Raw genomic sequence first — 24,777 nt, 5'->3', positions numbered from 1 at the left:
TTAATTTAACATGGCTTTCATTGGGAAAGAGGGGGAGGGAGAAGAGGGGGTCGTGACAGAGAGACCCATAGACAAAAAAGGTAAATTAAACATACAATGGTTTTCTTTAAAAAAAAAAAAAAAAAAAAAAAAAGGAAAGAAAAAGAAGAAAATGTTATTTTCAACAAAAGGAAAAAAAAAAAGCATTGAAAGCCCATGAGTCAAGCCATAGCCAAAACCATATTCTATCTTAAGTAGGTTTTCTTTTTTTTTCCCTCTTTTTTTCTTTTTTCTTTTTTTTTTCTCTTTTTTTAATAAAATCTCTCCCCAAACCATCATCACTTTTAATCCTCCCCAGACTGGGCTTCATCTTCAGACCCTTCATCCCCAGATTTCTCAGGTGGAGGGCTTGCAGATGTTTTCTTTTCAGGAGGGCTTTCTGGTTCCTCATCTTCTTCTTTGGGAGAAGGAGTCTTTTCCTTTGATGCCTTTGAAGCTGTGGGGCGACCCACTTTCCCTTTGCCTTTCACAGGGCTTGGCGTCACTGAAAGAAGAAAAATACCAATTTGGGGAAGGGAAGAAAACATCTTTAACAAAAATCAGCTACTAAAGAAAATAATCTGTAAGAAAAAAATCTATAAAGACAACACCCTAACTTACTAAAAATGAAGGTGGGTACTGGTTTCCAAACCCTTTTAACCAACACTGTAATGTTATGTTAGCAGTAATGCTTACAATAGAGGAAATAGGATGCTATAGAAACTGCACATCATCCTTAGTGGCTTGTGAAACTAAGAATTGTTTATGTTTAAAACTCGGGTGAAGAAGAGGGGATGCAACTTAACCTGAATAGAAATTAAAGCCATCTTAACAGTTCCATCATTACTAACAGTAAGACATGATGAGTAAAAGTTCTATTTGCTGGAATAAAAAAAAGCAAATCCAGCTTTCTGATTTAATCACAAACTAGCTTCAACCAGGAGACTACCTGGTAGAAACCACAAAGGCCTAAAGAAAATGAATCTATGCTGTCAAGTGTGATTTTATTTTGCTAGCACAGAGGATGGCGTAGGGATCAGAACACAGAACTTAAATGTATTACTGTAGGTGTGTATTTTCACAATTTCAAGTCTTCACTAGCTGCTGGGATTGTGATATCAGTGGGAAAAAAGGGCAGAAATAGCTATGCTGGTGGGGTGTTTCTACCACTGTACCTGACACTAATAGGTCACTCCCAAATCTTGCCTTTCGTACGGCAATAGCTGAAGAACAGGGCTAAGCCACCAGACTTTCAGAGGGGCTGGAGTCCTTATTAATAAATAAGTGATACTTCCAGGTATAGAAGACAGGATCCTTTCATTTTTGTTAAGTACGTGGCCAATGCCAAGCCCTAATGAAGAACTTCTGTACAGAAGGTTTACTGGTTCTTCACATTTTTCAAAGCAGTAATTTAATCTGACTTCTGCAGAGCTCACCTGTGGCCTTTAGCCTGGGTTTGGGCATTTTCTTTTCTTTTCTCTCAGGTTTGGACTTCTTAACCATCTTTTTGTTTTTCTTTTTTGAACTGCCATAGTCACTATCATCATCGTCTTCCATTAGGAAATCCTCATCACTGCCGGAATCTTCTGAGAGGAAAGAAGAATTTCAACGTCCAACTTAATGTATACAGCCTTCCAAGTGAACAAAGGGAGAGAGTGCTAAGAATGGAGTATGGATTTGGAAGTCAAACACTCTTGGATTCTATTTGCAGCTGTACTACCAATCTGGTTGGAGCTGTCACTGGCCCCACCTGTAAAATGGTTTAGCAGGCACCATGAAGATTACATGACTGACTTGTTTGAAGAGTACGTTGAAAACAGGAAAAGATAAGATTTAATCTGGATAAAAACTGAAGCCATCAAGTAACTTTTGGTAGTTCCATCACTCCTATATAGTCCTGATGAGACTAGGGAAATGAAACTGAACTGATTTGGTGTGTTTGGCCCAAGTATAAACAAATGAAGTAAGAAAACTACATACAAAGCAGATATACATGTAATTAATTAATCTGAGTAATGTGTGAAACATCTAAATTTAGTTAACACCTTCTTTCGCAAGGAGGGGTCTACACCCTTCTCCACCAAGCCAAAATACAAATCTTAATCACAACACCCACCACGTAACTGTTAGTCTAACAATTGTTGACTCAGTATTTGAGTAGAAATGATGGACATAATGATCATGAGAATCTCTGAACCTTTTAAAATATACATAGATATCAAAACAGTCATCTCTTTTAATAGTTAGTATCTAATTTAAGTGACTGATTTTAACATTGAGCATCCACAAAAACGTGGAAGTAATCGAGGTCACAAACTACAACCATGACCAAAGTAACAAGGCAGCTTTACGTACTCTCCTGGAATGGCACCTCATCCTCTTCTTCTTGTTCTTCTTCACTGCCCACATCTTCCATGAGCATCTCCCTCTGTTTAGAGGCTGCTTTAGAGGCCGCCTGCCGTTGCTGGCGCACATTTTTATGATCTTCTTTTTCATCTTCACTGTCCTCTGCAATATCAAAGTTATAATGCAATGATCAAAGAGTTATGGGTTTGACAGCTGACTAGAAAAGCCCATATGAGATATAACCTGCAGCTTTATTTCATTCAAAAAGGGTAAATTTTATCCCTAAAAATTTCTACAAAATATACAAAAGAGCTAAAATTCAAAGAATGAGCTTGAGTAAGACTATGCACCCACTAGTACATATAAAATAACTTAGGCATGTAGTTCTAAGTAATAATAAAGCTGAATTTAGGTGTGAGCACGTTTCCTATAACATACTTTAAACTTGTATCATTGCTTTGCCCTGAAATTCACAATTAGAGTCAAACACAGTTTTTAGAAACTAAAGTTAGAAAAATATTTTTAAATAGTAGAACAGGAGAAGAAGGGGAAGATTGTCTTCAAATGATATTTATTCTAAGATACAAAACATACAGAACCTAAAATAATGCCAAACTACTATCCTTTTCAATGAATGAGGTGTGGCCATTTCAGTTTAGAGGAGATTGAGGGAAATCTTTAAAACACATATTTAAATCAATTAGATCTCAATACAATTTTATTTAAAAAATGACTTTCATATACTATAGTTTATTAATTAAAAGTTCTTTTCAACACACAGTTGTGGTTGTGCATAAATCTGGTTAAACAACAGGATGCCAGCCTATTGGCTCTAGACCAAGTTACATTTTTATTAGTCTCTACCTACAGCCCTTCTCCTGGACTTTGAGGCTCCATTGTTCTGTTAAGGTTTAGCTGTTACTCTTCTGGAAACACGTGAGTCTTACTGAGTCTTATAAGCTTTGCCATGGTCAGTGTTCAAGTCATCACTTTCACTACCCAAAACCTCACCTGAAGACAAAAAGACACAGGGAACGGAACTGACTTTGGTAGACTCAAAACTAAACGCACCTCACAGTAGCTTAACACTAGTACACAGTTATTCATCTTGAAGTGCTCAAATGCTTACAAATGTAAGAGATTCAAATTAGGATTCACAAGGCAGATGAATAAAAGTGTATGTTACATTATCACAACAGCACTAGATAGTGCAAAAGGTTAATATAATTTATTTTCAGACAATTAGCAGACTTGGAAAAAAAACGGAACGCAAAATAGCTCAGTGGAGTGAATCCAGTGGAATTCTGTCTACCCTCTACATATTAGCTAAATAGCAGTCTCATTTAAAGGGGGATCCAGGAAGGCAAAAGCAGGGGAATACAGACCACAACTAAAATGGCTGGGAGCAAGATGGAATAAACTCTCAATTCTTTTAAGAGTTAAATTTTTAAAAATAAATACCAACAAGTAATCAGGATTTAACATTTAATTTAGTCAGTTCCTCATTAATTCTTTTAAGTTAGGATTCTTAAAAAAAACTTTCTCTGTGGCTACTGTTTCAAAGGACTACTTCCCAGCTAAAAAGAGTCAGATTGAAACTAATCGTTGTTTGCTTTCCAACCTGGAGTCATCACTCCCCCTTATTCTTATTATTCTATTTAGTTTGATATCTTTTATTTGTTCATGTAAATGGTTTTCAATTTTGACTATGCATGAGAATAATCTGTAAATACTTATACAAAACAAAGCCCCAACATCCCACCTAGACCTTACTGAATGAGAAGTCCTGGGATGGGATGGATATAAGTACGTTATAAAAACCTTCACAGCAGACTTCCCTGGTGGCGCAGTGGTTAAGAATCCGCCTGTCAATGCAGGGGACACAGGTTCAAGCCCTGGTCCGGGAAAATCCCACACGCCGCGGAGCAACTAAGCCCATGCACCACAACTACTGAGCCCGTGTGCCACAACTACTGAGGCTTGTGCGCCTACAGCCTGTACTCCGCAACAAGAGAAGCCACCGCAGTGAGAAGCCCGCACACCGCAGCGAGAGTTGCCCCAGCTCACCACAACTAGAGAAAGCCCGCGTGCAGCAACGAAGGCCCAATGCAGCCAAAAACAAATTAATTAATTAATTAGAAAAACAAACAAAAAAAAACACCTTCATAGGGACTTCCCTGGTGGTCCAGCGTTTAAGACTCTGCGCCCCCAATGCAGGGGGCCCGGGTTCGATCCCTAGTCAGGGAACTAGATTCCGCATGCCACAATGAAGATCCTGCACACGGCAATGCAACTAAGACCTGGCGCAGCCAAATAAATAATTTTTTTAAAAAAAAACCTGCAAACAAAAAAACCAAAACAAAACACAAAACAAAACAAACCGCCTTCATAGGAAACTATAATAAGCCACCAGGATTGAGAACCACTGTGAGCTCTTTGAAGATGGAAACACATGTCTGTAATGCAGTATTTACCACAGAGCCTGGCATTATAATAAAACCACTTTATTAAAATGTCCAATAAATAAATATATAAATAGAATTACACCTATTACATTAAAAATTCTTTACTACCTGCTGAGTGAGAATCATCCTTCTTGGTCTTCACGTCTTTTTCTTCTGAGTCCTCACTGTAAGCGGAAGGGGGAAAAGATTAAAAATCTTAGATCAAAATCCAAGTGAACATAAATCTCTGGTATCTGACTGGAGAAGAACGCCGAAGAAAACCTCTTTTATACATAAAATATTCAACAGATGCTGAGGAGTGGAACTGCTTTTCTTATTTCCCTACTTCATAGGAATGCTGGTGATTAAGAACAATTTTATCTACTTTTAGCTTCCTTTGAAGACCCAAAGGAAAAAAAGAAGGTATCTCAACACAGGCTAAAAACTTTTCACCTATGGATAAGACCTGGTTCACGAGAACATTTACTAAGAAAAATTTTTTGTTGTCAGAGGCAAGTATGAATATACTGAAAATAAATTATATAATGTATCAACGGTGGTAAAGTAGGTAAGTAAATGGATAGCCCCAAATATGGATATAGAAAACACCTTTATAATTAAAGGAAACTGGAGTTTAGTTATATAAATTACAGTATGCCTAAAAAATTTATCTAAAACAAAATGAAAACAAATCAATTAATTAATTACCTCCTAATATTAATATTTATGAGTCCAATATTTCTATACATCAGAAACCTCAACACATAGGCCTGCCTTGTATCATGGAGAAAATAAAAGCAAGCTATAGGTCACTGCAGAGTAAAATAAGAAGTTAAGGAGCTTCAAAGTTCAATAGAAAGTTTTATACAATAACTTTTTAGGTCACAAAGATGCACACTTTATATCTTCACAAATCTTAAATTGGAAATCTGGGTTCTAGTGTTCTGTCTTTGTCATGAATTATTTAGTTGTATGATCTTAGGCAAATCACTTGTACTCTTCAGCACTAAAATTTTATGATTCCATGAGAAATTCTGACAAACAAAAAACGAAAGAGTCACATAAAAATTGATAGCTTTCTTTTCTCAAACAGCAGATCTTGTAAATCTCTTTTGGTATTCCTGTAATTTAGACCACACTCAAATGACAACCTATTGAACCCAAGATTCTTAAGCAAAAAGAAAAACCAAACACATTTCTTTACTAAGCAATCTGATCCAAATATACTATAATTCTGAAACCTGTGACTGTTCTATATAAATATTTTGTGCAAAGTAAGCATTTAATTCACAAGTCTATTACAATGATGAAGAACGGTATCATTTTTTCTAGTTCTTTTATTATTGAGTTTATAGAGACCATTAATCCTCGAGCCCCATGACAGTGAAGTCAAGTAAAAGCTAAACTTTTAAGTAGAGACCAACAAAAAAATCAACATAATATTGGTCTGAGGGAATAAACGTACAAGGCACTTAATAACAAATGGCAACAAAAGCTGTATTTATTTCAACCATTCCTGGACACTTAGAAGAGAGTAATAAAGCCAGATGACTGCAACAAGGAAAAATTTAGGCTAGATATCAATTATATTGATGAGACATTACAACAGGCCATGAAGATGCTCATTCCTAGGAGAAATATAATAAAATAAATATAGTGAAAGATAGTTCTAAGTTGGGCTGCTATATAAAACTGGATTAGAGAGATATATTATGAAACTATGGAAAATGTGTCTCCCTACAGTATAATTTTGTCTTATTTTTCCTCAAAAATTTTCCACATTTCTGAAATTCTCCAGGAAAGAAAATATTAGATGTTAGCGATTCAAGCAAACAGAAAATACTAGGTACATTTATTAATTATTATTATTTTTACAAACTTAGCGTTCTGTGAATTCAGAATGGAAAGATTTCTGCTGAGGGATTATAGTGGTTTTAGTGCTCAAAAGTAAATAACTTAGAAGAACTAGTGAGAATTATTATTTCATTTCTTTGAACTGCTCATACTTAATAGTATTGTTTGGAAGTGGTATAGCCTAATGGTTAAAAAAATGGACTTTGGAGTCCAACAGACATGGTTTCAAAACCTACTGGTCTATTTGCTGGTCCTTGGATAAATCACTGACCCCTCTAAGTTAATATTACTTACCCTAATACAGGTTTTGTGAGAATTAAATGATAATGAATATAAATTAGCATATAATAGATACTGGCACTAATAATCATAAACGGTAACTATCACCATCACCACCACCACCACCACCACCACCACCACCACCATCAAGGAGGTCTTAAAGTTATGCTACACTGAGTATGAGAGTGAATGAATGTGTATAGCTGTAAGAGCAGAGATGAAACCTACAATACCCTGGTCTCATGAGGCAATTACAGTTAAAAATACAACTCATCTGAATTCATTTATAAAAGTAAGGGAAAGGAAACAGCCCAAAATGATTAAATTATTTAAACAAAGAATTGACTACAGATAGTAAAACTCGGCAGGCAATGCAACTTAACATTCTATAATGTTATGATTAGTTATGATTCTGCCAATGATTTGTGACTGAATAGGAAAGGTCACTTATTCTTTGCCATTTCTACAATGAAAATGCCAATATTAACATTGGGCAACAAATTATATACTTAAACAATCTTTCTGCCTGTGTTCAGAGGTTTGAAGTAGCACCAAAGTCATTCTGGCATACTTGGAGCTCACCGTGGATTTCATGACCTTAAAGAGGCTAACCTCTACACTCAGAAGCACTTTCTGAGATAACATGAAATATGCAAAACAACATTAAGTGAACAATAAGCACTTTCTCAAAGTAACTGAAGATTCTACCAATTTAGAGACCAGACACTATCCTCATCTGAGTGGTGACAGTGTAAGAAGAATCAGACTTACGCCTCTTACCTATCTTCCTGTGAATTCTTTCCAGATCGCCTCTTATTTTTAGCTTCTCGGGGAGATGATCGAATTTTCTTAGCTGGAGGGCCCGAATCTCTTCCATAATCTTCATCTAAACAAAGTATTTTTCAAATTCAATGAACTATATTATGATTTTTACACGTCAAAATTACCAATCTATTTACTGATAATTCTCTCATGCTATTTAAAAGGTGAAAGGGCAGAATTTCCTAAATATTTTTCATTAAAAAAAAATCTTTTCTACTCCAGTTCCACCTTAACGCAATCATTTCCATTTTTGCATATTACTCTCTAGTCCTCATGTGTATAATTTAATATTCCCAAAGTCAAATATCTCTTACTTTATATTCTACCCTTTTAATTTGTTAAAGACTTTTACAAGTTTCCACATCTTCATATTTATTTGGAAACTATTATAGTAATATGGTTATATTACAAGCATTTTAGACTGTAAAGAACCCACAATTCTACAATCCTAACACAATTACTGTTATCAAGTAAATTACTTTTAAACTAAAGTATTATATATAGCACACTCTGGCACTTGAGGAAAATACCTCCAATTTAAAAATCCTATAAAACCTTAAAAAGTGACTATTCCAAAACTGTTTACTACACCATAATATATAATCATGAGTATCTAGAATAGTCTGAAGCTTCAGCAATTATTAAATGATTGGACAATTATAAATTATGGAATACCATACAACCATTAACCAACATAAACTTTCAGTAACACAAGAAAGATAAGTAGGGGTCGGGTGGGAGGGGCACAGAACTCAAAATTCTATAGCAAGATGTCAACTATATTTTTAAGAGGAAAAAAGGACAAAAATATTAAAATGGCCATCTGCTGGCTAAAGGACTTTGAATAATATTTCTGCCTCAGTTTCCTTATCTGTAAAATGGAAATAAAAATAGTATAATCCCATTTTACCAGGAATGATCTAAGGATTAAATGAGTAAGTGCAAACATTTAGTAAGCATTTAATAAATATTAGTATTACCTCTGGGAGGGTGGATTATGTTTTTATTTTTCTTTATACATTGCTGCATTTTCTAGGTTTTCCCAAGGTACATAATATTATGTTTATAAAGTAAAATTAGATTTTAAAATAATAAAGGAAAAAGAATAGTAAACATCTGGAAAATGAGAGTAAGGACATATTTATTCTAAAAAGACCTTTTATGGCTACAATTTAAGATACACTACTCATTCTGAGTTAGTTCACAAATCAAAGGTATTTCACAAAATACTCTCATCGTACTTTATCAGGCAAAAAATTTACATACTCCCTATTATAATGTATGAGTTTTACCGTGATTATAGCAGGAGATATATTAAACTAATAAACACTGCATCAGAATTATCGCACATTTAAACTTTGGACTCCAAAACCAGATAAGAAAAAAAATTATTCAAGTGTTTATTATCAATGATTTACTAAGGAAAAGTTAAAATCCATGCAAGTTCAACGTTTGTTTTGAGTGACACAGATTGACATAATTTATATACATCAACAGTCTAAAAGTAAAACCTATTTCAAAAGAATAATAAGAATGTACACAAGCTGGGTATTCTTCCACTAGTCAGTCGAATTTATAACTTATTGAAATAACAAAACTTACCAGCATCATCAGATTCCTGAAATTGTGAATAATCAACGACCTTCCTATTTCTGTAGAAAGAAGAGACTCTAATTAAGATCACAAAAAGGTAGGACTTTTCTAAGATATCAGAACCCACATTTCTACTTCACAAACAGAATTAGAACTAGCTCTCTGAAATTTATTTTTCAACAAGCCCCTACCTCAGGCAAAAAATGTCACATTTTGTTATAGGAAAGTATAGCTTAAACCAAAAGTATTTCAAATGACAATTCTCATATTGCTCATCTGAGGCATAGCCCAAATACTATCCTTTCCTACAAAACAACCTCCCACCACCCACAAGTACATGAAACAGCAAAATAAGCCAAACTACCATAAATATTCATTATACAGAGATGATATATGCACACAAACCAAAACTGTAAATGTTACTTTATTCTTACTGCTATACACACGTGTACACCTGATAAATAAGGTTATTACTTTTTTCATGGCAAAGTGACTTCTAAATATAATAGTTAATTATATTTAATTAACTTACCGTCACTATGGTGACGGTAAGTTAAGCCTTACATAGGAAGGGATGGACAAAAATTCATTCATTCAAAAGATGCTCTTTATTAATGAGCTTTTTTTTTTTTTTTGGCCATGCCACGCAGCTTGCAGGATCTTAGTTCCCTGACCAGGGATTGAACCTGGGCCACAGCAGTGAAAAACCTGGAATACTAACCACTAGGCTACATGGAACTCCCTAAAGAGCATTTATTAAAGATACAAATTTATGTATGTACTTGACTCAGTGATATTTTTTTGACTCAGTGATTTTTAAGTACTTCTTACTAGGTAAGGCATCTTTAATATCTCAAACAAACTTAATTTCCATTTTCCTACTTCATATTCTAAACTTAAAAGTTTAAAATTCCTCTCTTAGAAAGATATAAGAGCTTCCATGTTAGTATCCAAACAGCCTGGAACTTAAAAAGAGCCTTAGATGTACTGTAACTAAATGAAAACTGAACAAGTGAACCGAAAGAACTATAAGGGAAACATGCCACTAACTACACTTAAATCCAAGTCGAGGACCATTCCTGGTTTTATAGATTAAGACATTTAAATGCAAGAACAGAGAGTCAGAATTCAAGTGCAGGCAGAACTTCTACACAATATGCAAAAAATGATAGGGTGGGGTGAATTTTGAACACATGTTTGGGGCTTAGATGTGGAGGAAGGTATAGCCACATCCTTGATTTAAGAGAGAGAGAGAGAGAGAGAAAAAGAAAGGCTCTTAAGGAATTCTGTATTATGTTTTTCTTTAGTCTACCAACAATGAATTATCTTCTGACTTTACTGCCTCAGTGAGTCAAGATGCAAAACTATAAAATATGTTGTAACTATATTTTGTTATAAGAAACTGAATTTATATATTAAAGATACCATTCTATTAGTAAAGTTGATTTCAAAAATATTGCTATTAGTTCCACTTACATGAGTTACCTAATCAAATTCATAGAGATAGAAAGTAAAATGGTGGTTGCCAGGGGTGGGGTAGTGGAGGATGGGGAGTCAATGGTATGTATAGTTTCAGTTTTGCAAGAGGAAGAGTTCTGGAAATTGAGTGCCCAAAAATGTGAATGTATTTAATACTACTGAACTGTACATTTAAAAATGGTTAAAATGGTAAATATGTTATTTGACCACAATTTTTAAAAAAGAATAAAATAAAATATTTTTTCTTAAAAAAACCCCCTATTTGGGGGGCACTAGTAATCAAATGTTTATCATGTTCCAGGAAATAATGATTTTTAATGACAGATGCCATGAAAAACAGTATTATGAACACAGTGCAAAGATGACCATTTTCTGCATTACTTAGGATCAAGGAAAAATGGGACAAGGATCCAGAAGAGGGAGTTTTAAATCTTTATCTCTAACAATTATGTACAGGTTCTGAAATCGCAGGCATAATAATTTTAGGTTAGCTGGTGGAATTGCAGCTAATTGCAGCTAAAATACTGGTACAATTTCCAGTATCAATTTCTGGTATCAATAGATACATCCTACAAGATGTAACCTTTGCTATATGGTTACCCTCCTTTAGGAGGGTAACCATATGGCAAAGGATCATATGAAGAACTATTGAATAAACTGGGATTTTTAACCTGCAAAAGGGAAAACATGTTAGCTTTAGTGATCAGATTAAGTGTGGGTTCAATATAAAGAACTTCATAACAGTTTACTAATGATAGTTACTTCCTTAGTCTATCACTAGAAACACTCCAAAAAGGAATTATATAGCACAAAATACAGAATCTGTTAGTAGGAATCCTGGGTTCTAGAACTTCAAGCAAATCACTTACTTCTCTGGGCCTCAGTTCCTCATCTGTTGCAACTGATGACCTAAGTTGCTTGACAGATCTAAAAAGCTGCTCTATAAAATTAAATAAAATTATCAAAGTTTAATGAAAAAGATGACTTTTTCAATTGTAAATGGTCAACTATCCTTTTGCACACCATACATCTTAACACGTACCACTATACCATTTGTTTTCTTCACTAATCTAAGCTTCTTGAAAGTAACAATCATGTCTTATATCCACATTTCTGGTACAGAAAAAGGTAAAAAGTAGGCACTCAAATGTTTTCTGAACTTTTTGCTCTTAGGACCAAATTTTAAGAGCTCTGTTAGAAACCTAATTTTAGAAAATACTCTAGAGGATAATATCCAATCTCCTTAAAGACTTTCAAGATCTCATCTCTTGCCACTTAACAAGCAAGCAACCCCAGGAGGCTTAATTCCACCAATCAGGTTGTTTTTTTTTTACCACTTGGTCATGCAGATCCCTTGCTTAGTATGCTATTCATATCACTCTCACTCATATCAGATATAACCTCACCTCTCAACAACTTTAATCCCTTATTGATACTACATAAACTACTAAATGTCTGTCTTCCCTATTAAATGTGAACATCTTGAGGACATCTCTCCTTCATTTGGAACACCAAATTCAAGGAAGGCTTGATGAGTGGATGGACTTGGACTTGGCATCTGCAAAGGATTAGTGTGGGAAAGGGAATCAGTAGAGAGGATGCATGTATCACTGGAGTTTTCAACTTATCAGACATTTAATCCCACTGCCAACGACAAAAGAAAATTTAGTTTTCTCCAAACTGAAAAACTTGTTATTTAAAATCTAAGAGATTTAAAAGGGGAATTCCCTGGTGGTCCAGTTGTTAGGACTCGGTGCTTCCACTGTGGTGGCCTGGTTCAATCCCTGGTTAGGGAACTAAGATCCTGCAAGTTGCACAGTGCGGCCAAAAAAAAAAAGGAAAGAAAAGAAAGGAAGATTTTAAAAGGCAATTATTTAGTACGTTTTTTCTATCCTAGTTTTCAACACAGAAAACCACAAAAATGTCACATAGACTATACTGACATTATATAAGCAATTAAATTAAAAAATTTCAAAACTAAATTGAAAGACTACTGCTTCCCTTGAAACACAAAATATTTTAACTTTCAATTATGTGAAAATGGCCAGAATTATCTTACATAATAAATGTTATTTATCACAAAAACTGTAAAACCTGAGTAAAGCAAAATATGAATATAGAAGCACTCTTGTCTTAAGGGTAACTAGTCAAAAAAATCCAACTATAAATGCTAAAGAGGGGAAAAGAAAAAATAATTTAAATAAAAGATCTATGGTAACAAGGGTCATTCACAAAAACTCATTATAATGATTTATAATAATAGTTTGGTTCATTTTCTGCTTTCTAAAGATGCTATTCAAAACATACTGTTTTCCACTACTTAGAGATTTACCTTATTCAGGGTTGATATATATTTTTAATGAACTTATTCCTATGCAAACTTGAAATTAAGAAGGCAATATTAAGTCTAAAGGCATAGGAAGTCCTACCTCTAGTTGAAAACAAAGAAACATTCTCATTTTTATTACTTAAATTAAATGCCAAAGCTAAACTAACTCTTCAGTGTAAGATGAGCATCAAAAACTGGAACTGGGAGGACAACACAAAATTTCAATATAGCATAAAAGTTAAAAACACAGATTTTAAAAATTGGGTTGAAATCCTGGCTCTGCCAGTTACTTGCCCTCACTGAATTTCAATTTCCTCACCTGTAAAATAGGAATAACAATACCTATCTCTCAAGATTGTTTCGAGGGCCAGGTACACAATTATCCAATAAATAGCAGCCATTATTTCTTGTAAGCACTAATTGTTCCACCCAGAATACTACTGAAATCTTGAACCCACCTGAATACACAAATAACACTCTTATTTATTAGAACAGCACGATTAAGCTGCTCCTTTTAAAACCATTGTCTTAAAAAAATAAATAAAATAAAATAAAAACGTTATGTCTTAGAGTATTGGTTCTAATGCTATTTAGAAAGACTGTCTTTAAGAGTTTGTTGTTCATTTCATTAAAATGCAATATCAAAATACCCCCCTATTTTTATATTATTTCCAACTTTATGATAAAGTTTTCAGTTGCCATTTAGGCCAGAGAAAGTAGCAACAGTAGCTATTTTAAGTCCACCATTTAAGTTAGATAGATTTCTATCACTCAGATCAACTGGAGTTCATCTAAGTCTAAAAGTTTGCACTAGAAAAGAGAACTGTAACCCAGTAAGGAAAACAAATGTTTAAAATATAAACTATAGGAACACAAAAACTTCAATTAAGGGGCTTCCCTGGTGGTGCAGCGGATAAGAATCTGCCTGCCAATGCAGGGGACACAGGTTCGATCCCTGGTCCGGCAAGATCCCACATGCTGCGGAGCAACTAAGCCCGTGCGCCACAACTACTGAACCCCGTGCTCCTAGAGCCCGTGCTCTGCAACAAGAGAAGCCACTGCAATGAGAAGCCCACACACGCACCACAATGAAGAGTAGCCCCCAGTCACAGAAACTCCGTGCACAGCAACGAAGACCCAACGCAGCCAAAAATAAATGTTTTCAAAAAAACCCAAACTTCAATTATGTGCCTGCTCTTACTTTAAAAGCTGATATAATCACTTTATTTAGATTCTAAAGGCACCTAGGTCACAAATGAACCAATTCCTGGATGATCACCAGAGGGCTTTGAGATAAGCCCTTACTTTTGCAACAAAGTGCAAAAATGAAAGGTAAAGTTGGAAGCTAGACAAAGAACACTAAAAGATCCATTTTTGGCACCAAATGTGGATAACTCAAGCAATAGGATTTTTTTTTTCTTCCACTCTCTTAATCATCAACTTCTTTCTACTAAATACTGGTAAGTCTACACCCAAAATGGCTTTTCTTTCTTATAGCAGCAACCATCCAAGACCAAATCAATAATATTCCTGAAATGTGAGGTATGTAAAACAAACATTCTAAAAAATCAAGGATCAACAGTATTTCAGAGATGGAAACTACATCTTTTGAGATGATCTCATCTAACCCTTTGAACCTTAAAGATGAGAAAACAACTTAAAACCACAAAATTCAGTGCTACTCTTTAACAAACCTGCACATCAAAATATGGAGAAACAATTAAGTTCCAGGTGAGGAAGCAGAACTTTAAAATAGAAACCCACATTTAATTATTGACACCCTAAGTTCTGTATTACTTAAAGAACACAAAATCATTTTCTCAAGGCAAATCAGAGACTTTTAGACAATTTACTACATTATTTAGCTCAATCAAGCTATCTTCCACTTCTACCCTGAAGAAGTCCTATTGTTCTGATCAATGCAGGGAAGAAGAAACACCTAGCTAATTTTCTAGAATTCAGCAATTTTCTCATTAGGCACTTAAAGTGTACTTGAAATCTGAGTTTTGAGAAACCCAAAATAGCTAACATAGCTCTTTTCACTAATCACCTAAGTGATAAACATCTAGAACAATGTTTCTCAATCTATTGATCACAACCCACTATTGGGTCCTGAAATCAATTTACTGATGTATAACCAGCACTTTATTTTTTTGGCTTCAGCTCACGTGGGATCTTACTTCCCTGACCCAGGGATCGAACCCAGGCCCCTGGCAATGAGAGCACTGAACCCTAACCACTGGACTGCCAGGGAATTTCCTATAACCAGCATTTTAAAAGAAAAAGAAGCAAATAGAAAATATCAGAGAAAGTTACACCTAAATAACTGGCAAGTTCCTGAAACTTGTTTCAGGTATTTGCATTCTTGTGTGTAGCTAATTGTAATGTAAAATGTATTTCTTATAGGAACTTCATCAAAAAAGTCTGAGCCACTGCTATAGAATAAAATGATTTCCAAAGTAGTTTTTAGTTTCACTTTTACAAAAAACGATGTTATTAATCCACAGCCACAAAAGTACAACATCTCTTCCTATTTTAATTCATTGTTTTAAGAAAACCACTTTTTTAAAACTTAAGCACTCATAACACCTATCGAAGTTTGGTGGCCCGTGGGGGACAGAGGGAAGGGTGATACACCACCAGGTGTATTACAGCTACTGGACCTTAGACAACCTAATCCAATCTTACCCAAAACGTGTTATCCTATCAACAAATGTCCCAGGAAGGGCATGACTGAGAACCTTTCATGATCTCCAAAGGTAACTAACTCCAAGAAAACCGGATAATGAAACAGTTCTTCTCAGCGAGGTGAAATCTGCCTCTCAAGTCCACTGAGCAATTCTGTCTTGTCTAGCTCCTGGGATCACCATGGTCTAAATCTAAACCCTCTTCCATAGAGTAGCCCTTAAAATTTGTGCGACAGTTTCCACTTTTTTATTCAAGGCTAAATACTGAAGTTTCTGCATATCAAATGTCCTTAAAACTTAGGACAGGGGCTTCCCTGGTGGCGCAGTGGTTGAGGGTCCGCCTGCCGATGCAGGGCACACGGGTTCGTGCCCCGGTCCGGGAAGATCCCACATGCAGCGGAGCGGCTGGGCCCGTGAGCTATGGCCGCTGAGCTTGCGCGTCCGGAGCCTGGTGAGAGGCCCGCGTACCGCAAAACAAAACAAAACAACTTAGGACATTTACCTCTCTCCATTCTTTTATCCCTCAAGATTCTTCATACGCCAAGTTTTCTCAGGATATAAGAAAATTAGTTCATAGAAGCCAGGATACCTAAACTCAACTCAGGGTAATTTCTCACAGTTGCTTATTTTGAGCTTCACGTTCCTTTTGGCTAAGATATATTGCTTTGACTGTATCTTATATCATTCTGCTTTTTACAATTAAACAGAATTCAAAAACAGTCACAAGATACAAGAAAGCAAAACTTTTAAATATTTAAAATCAAGAACATTACAGGAATAGATAGCTCTTTAAAGTTTTTCAAATGGAAAAAGTAAATTTCTAATTTCTGCACAGAAGGTGAATAAAGGAGTTCTGAATGATGATCCAGGTATATGTTTGAGATAGTTGTCACAATGCCCTCCTAAATTTTTTTAATCAACTTGCTAATATTTCAGTCCAGATGAATAAATATGAACTCTTATATGGCACTCCTTATTCCCAAACTACATTCGGTTCCACCATATTCTCTCCACATAGTATACTATTTTTTTTTTGCTGTACGCCGGCTTCTCACTGTTGTGGCCTCTCCCGTTGCGGAGCACAGGCTCCGGACGCGCAGGCCCAGCCGCTCCGTGGCATGTGGGATCTTCGCGGACCGGGGCACGAACCCGTGTCCCCTGCATCGGCAGGCGGATTCTCAACCACTGCGCCACCAGGGAAGCCCCTAGTATACTATTTAAAAGTCACACACAAATTTCAAGGAATATAACAAAGTATTGGGTAAATAAAATGGGCTAGATTTTTCCCAACAGAAGTTTAGTGCAAAAACTATGCAATTAGAACAGAGTAAACCTCTAGCAGGTGAGATTAAACGGGTCTCAGAGAAGCACATTACTAAGCAGAGTTCTGTCTGCAGTAAGAGTCTTGGAACCCTCAGTGGACTCTTCCAATTGTCTTAACCCAGCTACCAGGGACAAATCTGTAGCCTGACAAAGATTTACTGACTCATTACAATAAAGGTGATGGAACATCAGAAGTGTGGCGCATCTCACCAGAGGAAAACTTAGAAAGGATTTGGGGAAGGGTTCAATTTAGGTGAAATTTAAATGAAGCAGTGTCTTGATAGACTCAAAGCACAGCAGACTGTGTGAAAAGGGGTCTACATCAGGTCTAGACAGTGAAGTGGACCTTGGGTCCTATTTCTTGGCAAAGAAGTTAAGGTAGATGTGAATTTTGTGCCCAGCAACCCCTCATTTGAAGCTCTAAAAATGTAAATCGAGGATAGCTCTCCGTGTCAAAAGGAGTTAGCTTTTCGGGACAAAAGTGTGATGTTTCACTCTTATTGATATAATTTCAAATAGCAAAGTTTCTGACAGTCTGATTTTAGAGAATCTTTTCTTAGCAGAAAAGCAGTAGTCAAAGAAGGATTGTTATAAATCTTTCCAGTTGTAGCATATCTGTGGAAGATAGTCTGTTATCCCAGCCCAATGAATAGCTGGCTGGATTTTTACTTCTCAGTGGAGCTAAGTTTTAGTTTCCCAAGTAATTCATCTTCTGGGCCATTTTATCTTGACACATGAAATCTCCCTGAAGATCACCTTGCTTTGCAGGTAACTGAACAGGTGCACAGTTCAATAAGTAGATAGGCACTAAGAAGCACCTGAAAATACGCTATAGCCAGTTGAAACACTCTTTGGCAACCTGTGGTCTCTTCACCAAAAATATTTCAAAGACCTATAATTATGGCTATTTAGATACTAGTTATTTTAAAATATGGCAATGCAATTCTGTAACAATCAGTTCCACTTCCTAGAACCTAGATAGTAATATTTTTTGAAACAAAACAAAGGGATGCCCCATTTTGACCAAAGTGGTCATATACTAAATCAAATGTTTTCTCTTATTGTCCACAACACCACAGTCTCTAAGTGCCAGAGGGGCACTAGTCACACGGACTATAATGTGGATGTAACATAGATGGTGTCCCAGAGTTACACAGAATGGTGGCCTTGTTTTTATATTTCTGGGGAAAACAGACCAAAAACATAAATAAAATCAATCTCGCTTTCTTTATTCAACACTACTTTCTCCTTATTAACTAGTTGTATAGCAATGATTCCAAACACTAAAACTCAACCACTTATCTTGGTTTGTAACTTTTGTCAAGTTAAATCAACCCCAATTTATTAATCTTAATTTCCTTCTAATTGTAATATACTGACGAGTTTTATAATAGGTGCTGAACCTTTTCAAATGCTATGGTTTTTCTCCTTTGGTCTTTTAATATGAATCAGTGACAGATTTTAAGTCTTATTCCCGGCACAAATGCTACTTGATCATATGTATTTTTAATACATACTGGATTCAGTTAGCTAATACTGTTTGGCATTCTTGCATCTATAAATGTACGTAAAATGAGCAAACAAGAGGGGCTTTTTAGGATTTTCTTTTAGTGTGAAAATTCCTAGGTTTTACCACAGAGATTAATGTGTTTGATTATAGGAGCACTACCCCAGACTGGTGATGGTACATTATACATACAGTATAGGGGCCCTGTTACGTTTTTAAAATTTTTGAAAAAATTTGAACTTCTGAACACATATGGTGCCCAATGGTCTCAAACTAAGGATTGTGGACCTGTAAAACATTCTACGTGGAATCAAATGTATACACTAAATGTAAATCTAATTGAGAGTTAAATAGGTAAGATCCATGCAGTCTAAATCCAGCTTTACTATTATTTCTTTTTTTTTTGGTGGTACGCGGGCCTCTCACTGCTGTGTGGCCTCTCGCGTTGTGGAGCACAGTCTCCGGACGCGCAGGCTCAGCGGCCATGGCTCATGGGCCCAGCCGCTCCAGGGCATGTGGGATCCCCCCAGACAGGGGCACGAACCCGCGTCCCCTGCATCGGCAGGCAGACTCCCAACCACTGCGCCACCAGGGAAGCCCTTTACTATTATTTCTATGCCTTAGCTCCTAGAGTTAAAAGTCATCAGTAGTAAATTGAAGGAACTGGACTTAATCTCAGAAGTTCTTTCTAGTTAAAAAAAAAAAAAGCTTTTAATTAAAACTTATTCTGAGAATTATTTTGAAGTTGAAAAAACTTCTATTTAAAATATTTTGGCCATATTATGTTCCCTCAAATATTTTCTACAGAGCTTAAAAACCAGTGCATAGGGTCTTCCCTGGTGGTGCAGTGGTTGGGAATCTGCCTGCGATGCAGAGTACACGGGTTCGTGCCCCGGTCCGGGAAGATCCCACATGCCGCGGAACGGCTGGGCCAGTGAGCCATGGCCGGTGAGTCTGCGCATCCAGAGCCTGTGCTCCGCAACGGGAGAGGCCACAACAGTGAGAGGCCCGCGTACCGCAAAACAAACAAACAAAAAACCCCAAAACCAGTGCATACAGAATGCACTCACCATTATTCATTATTTCGAGATTACAAAATAAAATAGCATTTGACCATCTTCATGCCAAACACTAAGAAGGGAAGAGTGGTACCACAGAAAGAATGCCAGCATTGTATTCAGAAAATCTAGGTTCAAATCTTGGCTGTTTCACAGTTCTGTGACCTTGAGTAACATATTATTTAAGCTTATTTCGTCACCTACTATATGGGAATTTAAAAAAAAAATCCTCTATTACAGGGTTGTAATAAGGATAAAACAAGATAAAGTGAAATCCTCAGTACCTGACTCTGCACTTACTCTTAGTAAATGTTTATTTGGTAATTACTCTAAAAAAAAATAAATCGGGCTTCCCTGGTGGCGCAGTGGTTGAGAATCCGCCTGCCGATGCAGGAGACACGGGTTCGTGCCCTGGTCCGGGAAGATCCCACATGCCGCGGAGCAACTAAGCCCGTGAGCCATGGCCGCTAGGCCTGTGCGTCCGGAGCCTGTGCCCCGCAACGGGAGAGGCCACAACAGTGAGAGGCCCGCATACCGCAAAAAAAAAAAAAAATAAAAAAATAAAAATCAATCAATCAATCAATCAATCAATCAAACTTTAAATTTTTTTTTTTTTGGCATTCTATTTATTTTTTTGGCCTCGCCGCACACTGGATCTTAGTTTCCCAACCAGGGATTGAACCCTGGGCTCTGGCAATGAAAGTACTGAGTCCTAACCACTGGCCCACCAGGGAATTCCCAACATTGTCTTCTTATAATTTTCAGATTAAATACATATATGTTGGGAAATGTTGAATACTTAAGTGTTATTATAAAATTAACTCCCCCATTATTCAGGCTTTCCAAGTTATTATGTGAGATATCTTTGAAGGTAAAGTCTACAGAAGAGTTTATGTCTTTTTAGAAGGAAGTGACATGTAAGTAATAATAAATGTACAGATCAAAGGTTAATAAAATCCACACTTCTTGCACACACACACAAACACACACATAACCTGGACATAGAGAATAAGATCAGATACAAGGAACCAGGCTCAGCTAAAACCACATTTACTAGTATACTAAACTCTTAAGTGTCTTCCTGTGTATACTTGGTATCATTAATTCCAAGCTACCGTGAATTTTCAGGTTTCCAAGTTTTTCCCTTTAACTGAGGGCTTCTGGAAACTTATTTTCTGGTAAGAGAGAATATCAATATATTTTTTAAGAAATCCAGACACTTAGATAGCTAGTGGGAAGCTGCCACATAGCACAGGGAGATCACCTCTGTGCTTTGTGACCACCTAGAGGGGTGGGATAGGGAGGGTGGGAGAGAGGGTGATGCAAGAGGGAAGAGATATGGGAACATATGTATATGTATAACTGATTCACTTTATTGTAAAGGAAAAACTAACACACTATTGTAAAACAGTTATACTCAAATAAAGATGTTAAAAAAAAAAAGAAATCCAGACACATTCCAACCGAATTCTCTTTGAAAAGAAAGCAATCTGGAATCCTAGGGAAGCTGATTCTCAACATAAATAAAAAATAACCAAAATAATTTTATATCAATCTGTAAAAGCCTATGCTTTCACATCTAAACTTCCAATGTTAAAGGTTCCTTGTGGTCTCAAGTACTAAACAAAAGAAGACATCAAGTACACTTACATTATAAAGAAAGGAGCAAACAGATTGATCTGAGTGATCTGGACCATTTTCAATAAGGGAGGAAGATCTCTGAAGAATACAAAGGTAATTTCAAAAAACCTGGTTTCTAGGCTGGGCAAGTTAGTAAATCTCTGAGCTTTCTTTCAAAAGTAACAGCATTTTCTTCCCTACCTCACAAGGGTAAGAATCATGAAAGCATTTTGAAAAGTTAAAAGTGCAATACACTAAAATAACATCAACACTTACTGGTAGAAGAGACAAGCGATTATGTGGAAAGGGGGGAGGATGAGGATAAGCAGGGCTGTAAATTAAGAATCTAGGTTCTAGGCCCAATCTTGGCATCTACTAGTGTGTGATGCAAGGCACCTCACTTGTCCAGGTCCCCACATTGTCACTCGTAAAATGAATTTGCCTAAATTTCTTTCTGGCTCTAAGACTGCAATTTTACGCTATAAATTTGAATTCAAGGCCTAAAATATTTCAGCTCTTATTTATATATGAGTCAGATACTGTAAAAGATGACAGCAATACAGTGTGAACAAAACTACTTATTAGATATGTGTTGCATGGAAAACCCTGCTGTAGCCGGTCAGTTCATCATTCCATTCATTTGGCAACTGGTGTCAAGCAGCCATTAGTACATTTCTAAATCTTCCTTAAATGCTTAGGTTAATATTAAAATGAAAATAATAGTCACAGTAAAAAATGAAAAGCAGAAAATCCTCAAAATTATATACAGGACTAAGGGCAGAAACATATCCCAGAAGAAGCTGCAGGGACACATTTTCCAACACATGCTTTTCTTGTTTTGGGTTTGTTTTTAAACAAGGTTGATCATCCTGATATTGGGTCAACATCTTTTTTTTGTTACATTCCCTCAAGTAGATAGACTCTTCAATTACAAAAGCACTTCCCTAAGACATAACTTTTTTTATTACAAAATTTAACAAACGACCAAAGTCAAGTTTAATTATTGCTGCTTTATTATTAGTCAAGAGTATGTTAAAGGCTTTCAAAAAAGTTACAAGGAGACTTCATCACTAAAATATATAATTAAAAACCAAGTTGCTTTAAAATTAATAACTTGAAAGTGACCCAAAAAAGCCCACAATATATTAACTTCATTCTTCAATTAGAGGCAAATATACAGTTAAAATTACTTTTAATAGACTGAGCAAGAAAAAAGTTGTGCACAAATCCCAATGCCTTCAAAAAACTGATTAGAACGTGCTTAATATATTTACCCCTACCCATTAAAAATCCAAGTTTTCAAGAAAAAAAAAGTTCTGTTAGTGTTCCAGCTTCTAAATTTGGGAGCACAAACTCAGGCAAATGAGTAAAATTGCAATAAAATTAAAAGTCATCAAAACCTGGTGAACTGCAGTTAAAAGGTAAAGAAAAGTAATAGTCCAATTTCACCACACAGTAATTTCTCCCAGAAGACAGAAGATCCAATCCAGATGAAACCAATCTTTATTATGATATTGTCTATTTATCCTGATCCTAAAGAAAATACTCTACATAAACTGATGGGATACACTGGTGATTTATTATGCCAAAAAAACTATGCAAACTATAATGTGAAATATATATTCAGACTCCGTGCCAAAAAGTAGGCAAAACTCTTCCCGGTGGCGATGGTGAGTTATCGGAGATGCGGGTTGAAATTAGACAGAAAAGCTGTCAGGTAGGTAGTTAGCACTCTCCACACGCCCACCCCGAGCGTAGGAGCATGCAGCCCCATACCCCCACCAGCTAGAGACGGCTGTTCTAGTCTGCAAACAGAACGGTGTAGCACAAAACCCTTTCCGGGGTTCCAAACCTCCCTTTAGAGCTCTAGCTCAAAATACTTCCGTTCCTCACAAAACTTGGAATGAAGAAGGGGAAGAAACAACTATTAAAACATTTAGAAACTAAGCCTATTTATCCATAAAGCACTATGCAAAGTAGCCAATTCCTTACATTGAAAGCGCCAAGGACATTATATTAAAAGTAATATTTATTTGCAACAGCTCTCCTTCGTAAGGCCTCAACAGATTGGATTAAGCCACACCCCTCCATAAATGGCACATTCCATACGATAGCCGGGAGGACGGCCAAGGGCGATTCCACCGTCCGCTGGGGAACAGCAAACTTGTTGAAATTCTCAGAATAAAGTCTAACGATTAACCGAATCTAGCCCGTTTATTATTCAAGTTATTTGAGATAAAGATAAGATTACAAAAACATCCGAGACGTGTACGCCGAGGAAGAGAGAGAGGTAGCGGGAACGAGAACCACACGGGATTTAGGTCGTGCAGTTAACCCACACCTCCCTGAGTAGGGACATTCCCGAGGAAGGACATTTCTAGTCGGAGGCGAAGAGCGAACTCGAGGCGGGGGGAGCGGGGGTTAACCAGCTCAAAACTCCGAGTTGGGGGAGACACAGCACTCATTTTCCAGGGCCTAGTCCCGAACTCTCTCTGCAGCGGAGGGAAAAAGAACGCGTCCCGCCCACGCCCGGCCCGCTCCGAGAGGCGGGGCTCTGCAGCGACCCCGGAGGACGGAGGCGGGGCCCGGCGGCAGAGCTGCCCCTCCTGCTTTGCACGAAACACCCCCGTCCGCTAGAGAAAGAGGGCTGCGTCCCACCCCCACCCCCACCCCCACCCCCACCCCACGCAAACCGAGGGGGGAAGGGGCAATACGGCGTCTCCGCCCTCTCCCCCCCCCCCAATTAAGGTGGGGTCCGAGACCGAGTCGGCTCCAAGGGGCCGGGCCGGAGGAGGTGGGGCCTGGGTGGGGGCGCTGACTGCACACCCCTCCCCCTCCAACCGCTGGCGGCTCAGGGAACACCCCGCCCGCTCCAGTGCGGCGAGTGGGGGAGGCAGCAAAGCAGCCCAGAGCCCTGCAACGGCGCGGGGCGGGGAGGAGCGCGCGCATGGGCGCGCGGCCGCTACCCCCGCGCAGCCCCGCGGACCAGCAAGGCCCCCCACGCTCAAGGGCGCGCGCGGGCCCCGAAAGGGAGGAGGCCGCGCGTGGCACGGGAGAGGGCCGACTCTAGGCTTCTGTCCCCCACTCCTTCACCACTCACACCAACCCCCTCCAACCCATTCCAGGCCTCGGACTCCGCACTGACCTGACAGGCCGAGACATGTTCGCTGTCGAAACAGGACCGAGTCGAGAAGCCAAAGACCAGGACCCCCCCCACCCCGCGCGCTCGGCGCCCCACCCCCCCCAACTTCGGCCGATGGGGCCGCTGCCGCCGAACCCCGAGCTGCTGGCTCCTCAAACTCCGCCGCTCCTTGGTTCAGGGCCCCTTAATCAGACGAGCCCCCCGCTCCCCTGTCTCTTCAAAATGGATGAATCAAACCAGCCGAAAATGCGCCAAAGCCGCCGTACAACCAAACCC

At 37.7% G+C, this 24,777-nt stretch overlaps 1 protein-coding gene across 2 annotated transcripts; it reads right to left on the bottom strand.

Moving 5' to 3' along the window:
• NUCKS1 (nuclear casein kinase and cyclin dependent kinase substrate 1) lies at positions 1-24,777 on the bottom strand. Of its 2 annotated transcripts, none has more exons than XM_059064433.2 (7): positions 24,505-24,777; positions 9,366-9,415; positions 7,722-7,827; positions 4,938-4,993; positions 2,374-2,526; positions 1,455-1,601; positions 1-523 (listed from the first exon to the last, which is right to left on the bottom strand). In XM_059064433.2, the coding sequence occupies exons 1-7, from the start codon at positions 24,519-24,521 to the stop codon at positions 324-326; spliced, it is 729 nt and encodes a 242-aa protein (XP_058920416.1). In that variant the 5' UTR covers positions 24,522-24,777; the 3' UTR covers positions 1-323. The 2 variants fall into 2 exon arrangements, with proteins under 2 accessions (XP_058920416.1, XP_058920409.1); XM_059064426.2 differs by having other exon boundaries at positions 1,455-1,604; positions 24,505-24,771.

Source organism: Kogia breviceps, chromosome 1 (genome assembly GCF_026419965.1).
Source record: "Kogia breviceps isolate mKogBre1 chromosome 1, mKogBre1 haplotype 1, whole genome shotgun sequence".
NCBI classification, from domain to species: domain Eukaryota; kingdom Metazoa; phylum Chordata; class Mammalia; order Artiodactyla; family Physeteridae; genus Kogia; species Kogia breviceps.
This window is presented reverse-complemented; position numbering and strand designations above follow the sequence as displayed.